The sequence below is a fragment of the Mandrillus leucophaeus genome, unplaced genomic scaffold (assembly GCF_000951045.1).
Source record: "Mandrillus leucophaeus isolate KB7577 unplaced genomic scaffold, Mleu.le_1.0 Scaffold125, whole genome shotgun sequence".
NCBI lineage: Eukaryota > Metazoa > Chordata > Mammalia > Primates > Cercopithecidae > Mandrillus > Mandrillus leucophaeus.
In genome coordinates, this window is record NW_012100876.1 from 970278 (window position 1) to 982736 (window position 12459).

At 44.3% G+C, this 12459-nt stretch overlaps 2 protein-coding genes across 8 annotated transcripts in view; one reads left to right on the forward strand and one right to left on the reverse strand.

Moving 5' to 3' along the window:
* The window catches only part of COQ9 (coenzyme Q9), a 15599-nt gene extending 13369 nt beyond the window's left edge, over positions 1-2230 (reverse strand). For 2 of the 5 annotated variants that reach the window (XM_011971842.1, XM_011971839.1), the window contains exon 1: positions 2076-2219. In XM_011971842.1, coding sequence (XP_011827232.1) covers positions 2076-2151 — 76 coding nt within the window. In that variant the 5' untranslated portion in view covers positions 2152-2219. Of the gene's footprint in view, positions 1-2075 lie in introns of all 5 variants that reach the window. The other 3 variants (XM_011971840.1, XM_011971838.1, XM_011971841.1) reach the window with 2 other exon arrangements.
* Positions 2126-12459, forward strand: part of CIAPIN1 (cytokine induced apoptosis inhibitor 1) — a 23027-nt gene continuing 12693 nt past the window's right edge. For 2 of the 3 annotated variants that reach the window (XM_011971837.1, XM_011971835.1), the window contains exons 1-4: positions 2127-2314; positions 8608-8819; positions 9193-9345; positions 11806-11882. In XM_011971837.1, coding sequence (XP_011827227.1) covers positions 8663-8819; positions 9193-9345; positions 11806-11882 — 387 coding nt within the window. In that variant the 5' untranslated portion in view covers positions 2127-2314; positions 8608-8662. Of the gene's footprint in view, positions 2315-8607; positions 8820-9192; positions 9346-11805; positions 11883-12459 lie in introns of all 3 variants that reach the window. The other variant, XM_011971836.1, reaches the window with a different exon arrangement.

The window sequence follows — 12459 nt, forward strand, 5'->3', positions numbered from 1 at the left end:
TATATATATATTTATTTATTTTAAGTTTAAATAGGGACAGAGTCTCGCTATGTTGCCCAAGATGGTCTTGAACTCCTTGGCTCAAGCAACCCTCCCACCTTGGCCTCCCAAAGTGTTGGGATTACAGGTGTGACCCACCACACCTGGCCCACTTAGTATATTTTTGAGATTGATCCATATTTTTATGCATATCAGTAGATCTGGCAAAGATTGTCTCCTTGATCAGGCTCTAACCAGACTCCTCTGAGCCCTCTTCTTATTTAGGCCTCAACCTTGGCCTATAAAGACTTGAACACACACTAACATAACCATCACTCAGGGCCACATCCCTTACGATAACCCTACCCACCTTTAAAGTGCCTGCCTGAGAAAACTCAGGCTGTCAAGAAAAAATTTACTGTTTGTTCTGGATAACACTTAAGGATAGGGCTTACGTCTCCCTTTGGGAAAACAGAATCCTAACTTTGTTAACTGCCAGCTAGCAGCCCAATCTCATTTATAATTATTCACTTTCTTGACTCTACTGAGTCCCCACCTGCCTTCCGACCTCCTCCCTCATTTTTTTCTTTGAAACACCCAGTTACTTCTGCATGCACTAAACTCAAGGTTGCGCTCAGTTCATGCTAGACCCTTTTCCCTACTGCAACAGTTATTACTGATTAAAAACGGTCCTTATCACTTTAGTGTCCAGCTTTCTCTTTGACTGATTTTTAGTATTTATCGCAGAATAGTGTTCCATAAAAAATATTATTCTGTTGCTAGACAACTGGACTGTTTCTGTGTTTGGCTACTATGAATACAATTGCTATGAACATACTTGTACTAACTTTTTTGTAGATACATACCTTCACTTCTCTTGGTAGATCTGCGGGGTCATAGGCATTACTTTAACTACACATCTTTAGTTTGGAATTTTATACAAATACAACAAAAGGGGGCTAGGCGGTGGCTCATGCCTGTAACCCCAACACTTTGGGAGGCTGAGGCAGGCGGATAACTTGAGGTCAGGAGTTTGGGACCCGCCTGGCCAACATGGTGAAATCCCGTCTACTAAAAACAAAAAATTAGCTGGGTATGGTGGCTCAAGCCTGTAACCCCAGCTACTCGGGAGGCTGAGGCAGGAGAACCACTTGAACTAGGGAGGCAGAAGTTGCAGTGAGCCGAGACTGTGCCACTGCACTCCAGCCTGGGTGACAGAGTGAGACTCCCTGTTAACAACAAAATTAGCCAAGTAGGGTGGCACGCACCTGTAGTCCCAGCTCCTTGGGAGGCTGAGGAGCTAGACCCTGTCTCAAAAAAAAAAAAAAAAAGAAAAAGAAAAAAAGGAAACAGAATCGTATGTGTAAAAATATCAATATTTTAATACACGTACTGAAAGATATGGCACAAATATCCATAAAACTTTGAAAAGGAAGGAGCGGATGCAAAGTGTGACTGTAGTACCACTGAGGGTCATGAGAAGATTTTAGGTGAAATACGGTGAACGTTTCATCAGTTATGTATGTATGCTAAAGTGTTAATGCATACATTCTAATTAAGGAAGGCGATATTAGTTTTCCATTTACGATAGTGATATGAAGTTTCCTCTTTCAGAACTCCTATTTAAAAATAAAAATACTGAGTACATAGTGGCAAAGGTGGTAAGAGAGTATCACAGAGTTCATGAAGTGGTGGGGAAACGACTAGCTTTCGGGAAACAATGGACTAGGCTCTCTGTGGCCGTGTCCACCTGTCCTTCTAGTGGACTTGGCAATGGAGTTGAGAATGGGTCTGCGACTGCCAGTTCTGTAACCAACAGGCTCAGGCTGCGTGACCTTCGTACCCCCAGCCCTCTCTGAGGCTCCGCTAACTCCATGAAATGGGGGTGACAGGCCCTGCCCCCCTGCACCTGCCCCGCAGCGGGGCAGGGCTGAAGCTAACCAGGCAGCTCGCCTGAGCCCGCGCCGATGCCCTTCACCTCACCTTGCTCGCGGACCGCCCCAACGGCCTCTTCCCCCCACCGCCGAACCCAGCTCAAGCCGGCCTCGCGCCCCCTCCGCGCTCCCCGTTTCTCCCCAGCTTGGCAGCCCCCTCACCGGGCAGGCACCGCAACTGCAGAAGCTTCCAGCCCGCCCGGCCAAGCGCACCAGACACGGCCGCCGCCGTCGCCATTTTGGAAGCGGGCACGTCGCCCACGGCGACGCGACGGGCAGCGTCGGGACCACTGCCCTAGGAGAGCGGAAGTAGTCGCGCCGTGGAGCCTCCTCCTCTCGCGAGAGGCGCGAGGCGTGGAGTCGACGGCTGAGGAGAAGCCGGGAGCGAGCCCAGGCAGCAGGTGAGAGTAGTGGGGGCCGGCTGAGCGCCAGAGCTCCCTCAACTGTCCCCTCCCGGCCCACCCTCGTCCCTATATACTCTCATTTCCTCTTCCTTACCCCTGTCCCTCGATGCGAACGCAGCCACGGACGCCCAGCTGAGAGTCCCGGCGGGTTTATTCCTGAGAAGTTGGTGTGCGGGGCCAGGCCCGGCCCTAACCGCCCCGGGGTCCTGACCGGGAATTTCTGCCGTTCCCAGGCTGCCTCGTCCCTTGCGCAGCCGGCCCTACTCTGAGGCCCCGGGGACACCACGCTGAGGAGAAAGGACTCCGAGCTCTGGGGTCCGGGAGACCTGGTTCTGAGACCCGGTCCTACCAGTAGCCAGTCGTTGTGACCTTGGGCCTCAGTCCCCGTGAAGTTTCGGTCCCTAGGGATACTTGGCAACAAAGCACGAAAGCTTGGCAGGGTACCTGAGCTCACGGTTATAATTTCGAACCTGCGACTTGTCCGAATCCCCAGCGTGTTGAGTTGGTATAGTTAAATATCCAGATCGGAAGGATGCTTGTTACTAGGACAGCCAGCCAGGCCTTTGTCCTGGAGGATTGATTGAGTGGTTCTGGGTGTGGTCCAGGAATCTCATTTTAACCACTCCCTCGGGTGATTTGTAGGATCTGCAAGTTCGGGAAAGGCTGGTGCCCTTCATTCTGACGTTACTGAGTGCCCAGCTCTGGATGGCTCAAGGAGGTCACGGTCCAGTCACTAACAGCCCTTCACGGGAGTGTCATCAGAGAAGGCTTAATAGAAAGAAGTAAATGGTTTTTGGACTAAGAGTAACTAAGGACAAGAGCATGTGATTCTGTCGATTTTGTGTTTGCACTCAGATCCCATCTTTGTATCTGTGAAAGTTGTGCTTTGCACACCCCTTTTCAACTCTAGTCTTGTCAGAATATCCGCTTCCCCTGCACGGGTGTGGGGAAGACCTCCTAAGCCAAAACTTACTCCAAAGGTTAAAATTTTAGATCCATATTTCTGTTTTAGGTAAAACACTCCTCTCCATGAGGATTTGTTTCTGAGTTCTGTCCACCCAGCTTTAAATGAGCCTTTCCTGTGGAAACTAACATTTGGGTATCCTTTCTGAAACTCTAATTCCTGACACATGCCAAATGCCTGGAGATATTCTTGTTTCATTGTTGATTCTCACTTTTTAAAAAAAAATTCTGGGCCAGGCTCATGCCTGTAATCCCAGCACTTTGAGAGACTGAAGTGGGTGGATCACTTGAGCCCAGGAGTTCGAGACCAGCGTGGGCAACATGGCGAAACTGCATTTGTACTAAAAATACAAAAATTAACTGGGCGTGGTCGTGGGTGCCTGTAATCCCAGCTACTTGGGAGACTGAGGCAGGAGAATCGCTTGAACCCCAGAGTCGGAGGTTGTAGTCAGGGAAGATCGTGCCACTGCACTCCAGCCTGGGCAACAGAGCAAGACTCTGCCAAAAAAAAAAAAAATCTCTAAGGTCCTAGTCTAAGTGTCTAGACAGAGAATTCTCTTGAGGGCAGGGAACAAGTGTCTTCTTGTCTGTCTCCTATGTAGGGACAGGCACATAGTAGGTTTCTTAGGTCTCATTTGCAGATTGTAATTGTGCCTTCCTACCATTCTGCTAAAGCTGGCAGGGAAACTGAGGCCCAGAGAGGGGCAATGGCTGACTTGGATTGCACAGCAGGCTGGTTAGGCCCACTTGGCACTAGTCACCCAGAGGCCAGGCAGTGACATGTAGGTGCACAAGAGCTTCAGTTAATTTTATTTTTTTAATTTTTTTTTTCTTTTGAGATGGAGTCTCACTCTGTTGCCCAGGCTGGAGTGCAGTGGCAAGATCTTGGCCCACTACAACTTCCACCTCCTGAGTTCAAGCAATTCTCCCTACCTCAGCCTCCCAAGTAGCTGGGATTACAGGTGCAGGCCACCATATCCAGCTAATCTTTGTATTTTTAGTAGAGACAGGGTTTCTCCATGTTGGCCAGGCTGGTCTCGAACTCCTGACCTCAGGTGATCCACCTGCCTAGGCCTCCCAAAGTGTGGGATTACAGGTGTGAGTCACCGCACCCAGCCCAGTTAGTTAATTTTAATTAGGATTTTCCTTTCTGATAACTGTCAGTGTTCTTGGAATTCTTTATGCACCCAAGTTAAAGGATTTTTTGATCTGAAGCCCAAATTTCAGTCTTACTATTTTCTTTTGTCCCCTTTCACCAGAAGAGAGACCAAATGCCTCAAGATTTGATGCTTACTGGGCACCTGAAAAACCGTCTGTTCTCAGACATCTGCTTTTACTGCCTGCCAGTAACATTTCAGAAGGGCCATGGACATGTGTGTGCCTCAGTCAGGGTTGGAGAGGCACCTAATGAGCTCAGTGACATGACAATGATGCCACCTCTTATTATGAAGCTGGGTCCTGAATCACAGCTTCTGAGCATGTTGTCTTAGATACGGGACACTTTTTCGTTATGGGTTTTTTTGTTTTAAAAGACAAATTCACAACAGCAACATAAAACTCTGATGATGAAAAGTATCACACTTTGGTTTTAGATATTTGAAAGAATATTATCTCCTATTTTGTTTGAAAAATGCTGACTGAAAGTAGTGGCTATGCCGGTTTTTTGAGGGTTGATGTTTAATTAATGTAGTTCATAAGCTCCTCTTACCATAAGGTTAGTTTTGGGAGATACAGAACGCAAAGCATTTTACATTCTTCTAATTTACTGACACAGTCCCACTGGAGTACTGTCCAAAGATCATAAAGCACAGCTCTTACACTAATTCTAACAATGAAAAAGCAGCTTCCTCTCACTCCCTGGGGTGTCCTACTATCAGGCATGGCTAAGGAGAAACAGGGTTTTATAGGACTATTTGAAGCAAAGGCAGGTAAACTAGCCACAGAAAAATGGAAGCCCAGAGTTCTAGAACATTACTTTACAGAGCTCTGTGTGCCAGAGCCTGCCGAGTGCCTTACATATTATTATCTTCTCATTTGCTTCTTACAGCAGCCTCGCAAAATGTGAGGTTATTATCCCTGCTTTACTGATGAAAAAACAAATTCAAAGAGTCTAGTAACTTATCTATGGTCATATGCCCATAAGATCCAGTGGTGGATAGGACCCTAGGTCATCCGCACTCAAAACCTGTGCCCTATAAAACTTCCTCCATAAATGTTGCTGAAAAGGTCTAGACATTTAGCTTTTTGTTTTTCTCTAGTTGATAAGTAAGCTTTTGCCCCTCGTTTCCTTCATGAGGGTTTTTCTGTAAATACAGTGCAAAGTTGCAGTAGTCTAGTAGGTGGGGTCTTTATCATCCTTTTCTGTTATCCCAAGGAAGAACCTATTCCAGCATCATTCTAGAAACAGGTCATTTTTATTCTTATAACTTAATGTCCAGCAATCTATAATCCCATCTTGCCTGGCTGGTTCTTAAATGTGAGATTGATCCCATATTGCACACCTTAAAGTTTGCAGGGGTTCTTCCTCGACATCATGTGCCAGTTAAAAGTTTCAGTCCTTGATTGTGTGCTGTTTAGGGATTTAAAAACCAGAATTGGCCGGGCACGGAGGCTCATGCCTTTAATCCCAGCACTTTGGGAGGCCAAGGCGGGCAGATCCCTTGAGGTCAGGAGTTTGAGAATAGCCTGGCCAACAACCCTGTCACTACTAAAAATACAAAAATTAGCCACGTGTGGTGGTGTCCACCTGTAATTCCAGCTACTTGGGAGGCTGAGGCATGAGAATTGCTTGAACTCTGAAGGCGGAGGTTGCACTGAGTCGAGATTGTGTCACTGCATTCCAGCCTGGATGATGGAGTGAGACTCTGTCTCAAAAAACAGAACTAACAAGCGAAAAAACCACAGAATTAGCTGAGCACATGGCTCATGCCTGTAATCCCGTCACTATGGGAGGCCGAGGCAGGCAGATCACTTGAGGCCGGGAGTTCAAGACCAGCCTGACCAACATGGAGAAACCCCCTCTACTAAAAAAATACAAAATTAGCCGGGTGTGGTGGTGCACGTCTGTAATCCTAGCTACTCGGGAGGCTGAGGCGTGAGAATCGCTTGAACCCGGGAGGCGGAGGTTGCGGTGAGCCACGATTGCACTCCAGCCTGGACAACAAGAGTGAAACTCCATCCTTCCCACCCCCCCACCAAAAAAAACCCAGAATTATTCTCTTTTGTATTATTTTTTTCTTTTCTTTTTCCATTTTTACTTGCCCTCTGCCATTAAAAAAACAGAGTTAAATGACTAAAGAATCCTACTTGTCTAATAACACTTAGCATCCTTTTAGGGGCGCTAGCAGTTGGATCATACGGAAGGAGCTAGATAAAAGGCACTATTAAGGGAAAATGCAAAGGGTTTTCATAGAATAAGGTGGGATCACTTTGGAGTGGTGGGAGATACAGGTAGAGCCAGATTATGGAGGCCGTGGATCCAGAAGGCTAATTGACTTCACTCTAGCAAATAAAACGTTTAGTAACTCCTTTAGAAAAAGAGTGACAGATCAAAGTGCTATAGTATTTAATGCTTGAGTGTTAAATATTTGACATCCTGGGTATGTTTTGTAGGCAAAGAGGAGAGTTACTTGAAGTAAATTTTGGTTTTTTTGAGACAGGGTCTTGCTCTGTCACCCAGGCTGGAATCTTGGCTTACTGCAGCCTCAAGCTCCTGGGCTCAAGCAGTCCTGCCGCCTCAGGCCCTCTCCTCCACCCCAGTAGCTGGGACTACATAAGATTACCACATAAGACTACCACAGATTCTGCCACCACACCCAGCTAATTTTTGTATTTTTAGTAGAGATAGGGTTTCACCATGTCGCCCAGGTTGGTCTTGAACTCCTGGACTCAAGGGAGCCACCTGCCTCGGTTTCCCAAAGTGCTAGGATAATAGGCATGAGCTATAATTTTTTATTTTTTTATTTTTGTTTTTATTTTTTTTGAGACAGTCTCACTCTGGCTGGAGTGCAGCAGCACGATCTTGACTCACTACAACCTCCACCTCCCAGGTTCAAGCGATTCTCCTGCCTCAGCCTCCTGAGTAGCTGGGATTACAGGCGTGCACCACCATGCCCAGCTCATTTTTGTATTTTTAGTAGAGATGGGGTTTCACTATGTTGGCCAGGCTGGTCTCAAACTGCTGGGCTCAGGCAATTCGCCTGGCTTGGCTTCCCAAAGTGCTGAAATTACAGGTGTGAGCCACTGCGCCCAGCTGAAGTCAACATTTTAAAAGAAACGAGAGTGTAGTGACTTGGCTTAAATTCAGTCTGTATCTGTTTTGGCATAATTGCCACTGAGTTGGCCACCTCTGCAAAAGTCTGAAATGTTCAACATAAAACTAATCCAAGTTTGACCCCTCTACTAGAAATTGTTTGTTTCATTTATTTGAGCTATGTTAAATTGGAAACTGTGTCATTAATGTTTAAGAAAGAAAGGAACCGAATAGAGTACTATCTCTTGAACTACTTTCTTTGTGAGCATATTATATACTCACCTGAGTATCAAGTAGAAGAGAAAGTTGATCTATGGAGGGAAATTTCCAAAGGTTAAAAGCATGGGCTTTACGGTCAGATGAATTTGGATTCAAATCCCAGCTCTCACTTTATCCATGTAACACCCACTAGTTGTGTGACTTGGACAAAGTAAATTGCCTTGAGTTTCCAGACTGTAAAATGGTAATAATATCTAGTTTAAGGCTGTTCTGAGATTCAGTTGAGATAATGTTTAGAAGATGCTTTGAATAGTCTGGCTAATATTAAATGGTATAGACGTAGTAAGTATTCTTGATCACTGCAGAGTCAGTGAAATTAAATTTTCATATTTTGATGAAAGGGAAAATACCAGTATTCAGTTTGCAAATTTTAAATGTGTTGTTTCATTTTAAAAACATGGAACCTGTGGTTGGATTATTTCTGTCAATTTATTTGCCTTCCTTGCTGAGTCACACTTTGCCTAATTGATGTCCTATGTGTTTTGCATTCCGTTCATGCTGAATTATCTTAAAGAGGAAATCATCTTTCTGCCTCCAACCTTCTTACTTGCCTCTAATCCCCTTTGTTGACTCTTCTAAGTCAGGATTCTCACCAAGGAAGCTATCGGCCTTCTTTGGGAATGTTGGGATTATGAAGACTTGAGATAATGGGGTTCATGTATTCAGACTCTTTAGCATATACAGTAGGGTTTTTAATGTTGTCAGCATTCCCTAGTGGGCGGTTACAAGTTAGGTTGGGATTCTAATCATATTTTATGATACCTCATGGATTAAATTGCACTTTGTCTCTGCCCAGTCTTGATTCTCTTTTGGCCAGCAGTTTTTAGGTCCATCAGTACTGCACTGCAAGAATGGCAGATTTTGGGATCTCTGCTGGCCAGTTTGTGGCAGTGGTCTGGGATAAGTCATCCCCAGTGGAGGCTCTGAAAGGTCTGGTGGATAAGCTTCAAGTGTTAACTGGCAATGAAGGCCACGTGTCTGTGGAAAACATCAACCAGCTGTTGCAGTGTAAGTATCCACCCATGTCGTCTGTATGAGGCTGGAGGGGTTTCTGTGGGAGTGTTGCGTTTCTGTGGTTCCTTGATATCTGAGTTTTCGTTTAGGGTGGCATGTGATAGTGGTGGCTCGTCACCGTGTTGTTTTTCAGTTGAGATACACTGAGCTTAGGAGTGTAGTTGATGATTTCCGTAAGTATGATGTTCTTTCTGTGTAGCTATTCCATGTTTTTTTGAAACACTTACTATTCATCCAGCTTCTTGGATGGATACCGAGTGGTGTCCATTCTCTCAGGGTGAGGTCTGTAGCCTTTGTTGGGGGTTGAAAGGGACCAGGAGATTGTCCCAGGCCAGATGATTGCTAATTAGAGTCCTCTTCTTTTCAGCTGCCCACAAAGAATCCAGCTTTGACATTATTTTGTCGGGTTTAGTCCCGGGAAGCACCACTCTGCACAGTGCTGAGATTTTGGCTGAAATCGCCCGGATCCTTCGGCCTGGTGGATGTCTTTTTCTGAAAGAGCCGGTAGAGACAGCTGTAGGTAAGGAGATCTTCACTTGAAAAACACATTTGACAGGGTTGAGTCTTTGAGCATGTGTGCTGCATCTCCCTGAGCAGGAGATATCATTGGGAGATCAGTATTCCTATAGCAAAACCTTTTCCTTGGGGATAAGTTATTGTTAAAATCTGAAGCAACATATCTGGAGAAATTGTAATCTTTGGCTGACTCATTATGTAACAAAATGGAAGGAAACTGCCATCTAAAAGTAAGTCCTTTTGCAGGTGAACAGTTAAACTTTGATATGTTCATAATATGGAAAGTGATGCAGCAATAAAAAGGAACACGCTAGCTATATGTACATCAGCTTGGATGGATATCAAGGGAAGTAGCTGAGTGAAAAAAGCCAATCTCAAAAGGCTCTGTGCTGTACAATTCCATTCATATTCTTGAAATAACAAAATTATAGTAGTGGAGATCAGGTTAGAGTTTGCCAGAGGTTAGAAGTGGGAGGAAAGGGGTGTGTGGAGCTATAAAGGGGAAGTATAATGCTTCTCCTTTATAGATAGAACAATTCTGTGTTCTGAATGTGGTGGTGGTTATACTTATCTACACATGTAATAAAATTACTTGGAACTATAAAGCCCCCTCTGCCAAACCAATACATATGAAAGTAATGAAATCTGAAAAAGCTATGTGGACCATCAGTATCAATTTCCTGGTCTTCATATCAGGCTATAATTGGGTAAGATGTTACTGTGGGGAGAGACGAAGTGAAGACCTCCTTAATATACAGAACTTTTTTGTTTTTTCCAACTTCCTGTGAATCTATAGTTATTTCAAAATAAAAAGTTTAAAAATAATGACTGGAACTCTGGGAGTGATGTGGTAATTATTGATTCATGTGAAACTAATGACAGTGTTCATGAAGTAAAAAATTTTTTGATCAGTGGTATAGCTGTCAGAGTGATTCAATTCTGGATTTTAATATTTTTCACTAGACTTTCAGTCAAAGTGTAACAATTTCATCAAATAGAATAATAGAATAATAGAAATGAAAGTATTTTGAAATATATAAAGGTGTTCATTGTTTATGGGGAAATAGAACTTTGTGTTATGTGTAGTATACATCAGCATTCTTTGCTGGGAGTTAAAACCTTACATGACTAAATGCAGTGTCTCAGTCAGAACTATACAGAGAGAAAAAAAGAACTATACAGAAAGAATACTTGTATTTCTGTGCACTTTGCAGTTCATAAGCTTCTTTTCATAGTCATTATCTCACAACCTCTGGAAGGGGTTTCAAGAAGCAGAGAGTGATTAAAAAAACAATAATAATGGAATTATAACATTTAAGAGCTTAGGTAAAAACACTTTGAACAAAAAAAAAGTGTTTGTCAAGTTAAAATAGTATCACTATGGCCAGGCACAGTGGCTCATACCCGTAATCCCAGCAGTTTGAGAGGCCAGGGCAGGTGCATTGCTTGAGTCCAGGAGTTCGAGACTAGCCTGGGCAACATGTCGAAACCCCGTCTCTACAAAAAATACAAAAATTAGCCAGGCATGGTGGTGCCCACCTATAGTCCCAGCTACTTGGTAGGCACTGAGGCAGGAGGATTGCTTGAACCTGGGAGGTCGAGGCTGCAATGAACCGAGATCATACCACTACACTTCATGACAAAGTGAGACCCTGTCTCAAAAATAATAATAATAATAAAATAGTATCACTAAAATGTATATACAGTTGTCCTCATCTTACAATGGAGTTACGTCCTGATAAATGCTATTAAGACGAAAATGTATGTAATTCATCTAACCTACTAAACGTAATTGCTTAGCTTAGCCTAGCCTACCTTAAACATGCTTAGGACACTTGCATTAGCCTACAGTTGGGCAGAATCATCTAACACAAAGCCTGTTTATAATAGTGCTGAGTATCTCATGTAGTTTAGTGAAAACTGAAGTATACAGTTTCTACTTGAATGGGTATCACTTTTACACCATCATAAAAGTTGAAAAATTGTAAGTAGAACCATCATTAAGTCAGGGACCATCTGTACATTAAACAGAATAGGTTATTTTGTTTTGTTTTGTTTTTTGTTTTTTCTTTGAGATCAAGTCTCACTCTGTTGTGCAGGCCAGAGTGCAGTGGTGCAGTCTTGGCTCACTGCAACCCCCACCTCCTGGGTTCAAGTGATTCTCATGCCTCAGCTTCCCAAGTAGGTGGGATTACAGGCATGTGCCACCACGCCTGGCTTTTTTTTGTGTGTGTATTTTTAGTAGAGACGGGATTTTGCTGTGTTGGCCAGATTGGTCTTGAACTCCTGGCCTCAAGTGATCTGTCCACCTCAGTCTCCCAAAGTGCTGGGATTACAGACATGAGCCACCACGCCCACCTGATTATTATTGTTTGAATGCTTGCTAACCCACCTAGGATTGAGCCTTTATTATTTTTCCTGCTTTGACCTATAAAGCTATTAATTGAGATTTTCCTTTCGGCAGATAACAATAGCAAAGTGAAGACAGCATCTAAGCTGTGTTCAGCCCTGACTCTTTCTGGTCTTGTGGAAGTGAAAGAGGTATGTTTGTAGACAACTTTCTTTGATGCCCTGCAGTTGAGGTAATCAGTATTGCTTAGAACTAGGAAACAAGAAATGCTTTGCATGTAAGATACATGATACTTCAAAGGACAAAACTTGTGAGAATAGGCCGGGTACTGTGGCTCATGTCTGTAATCTCAGCACTTTAGGAGGCCGAGGCAGGTGGATCATGAGGTTAGGAGACTGAGACCATCCTGGCTAACACGGTGAAACCCCGTCTCTACTAAAAATAGAAAAAAATTAGCTGGGCCTGGTGGCAGGCGCCTGTAGTCCCAGCTACTTGGGAGGCTGAAGCAGGAGAATGGTGTGAACCTAAGAGGTGGAGCTTGCAGTAAGCCGAGATCACACCACTGCACTCCAGCCTGGGCGACAGAGTAAGACTCTGTCTCAAAAAAAAAAAAAAAAACTTGTGAGAATAATCAACTTCGAAGAGACTCAACTTGCCCATGTGGACTGGGGCTTGTTCTTGTCTCCTTGGTACTAGTTTAGTGGTAGTGACAGCTGAGGGGCATGAGCAGCAGCTCTGTTGCTTCCAACACCCACCTCTCAGTAGACC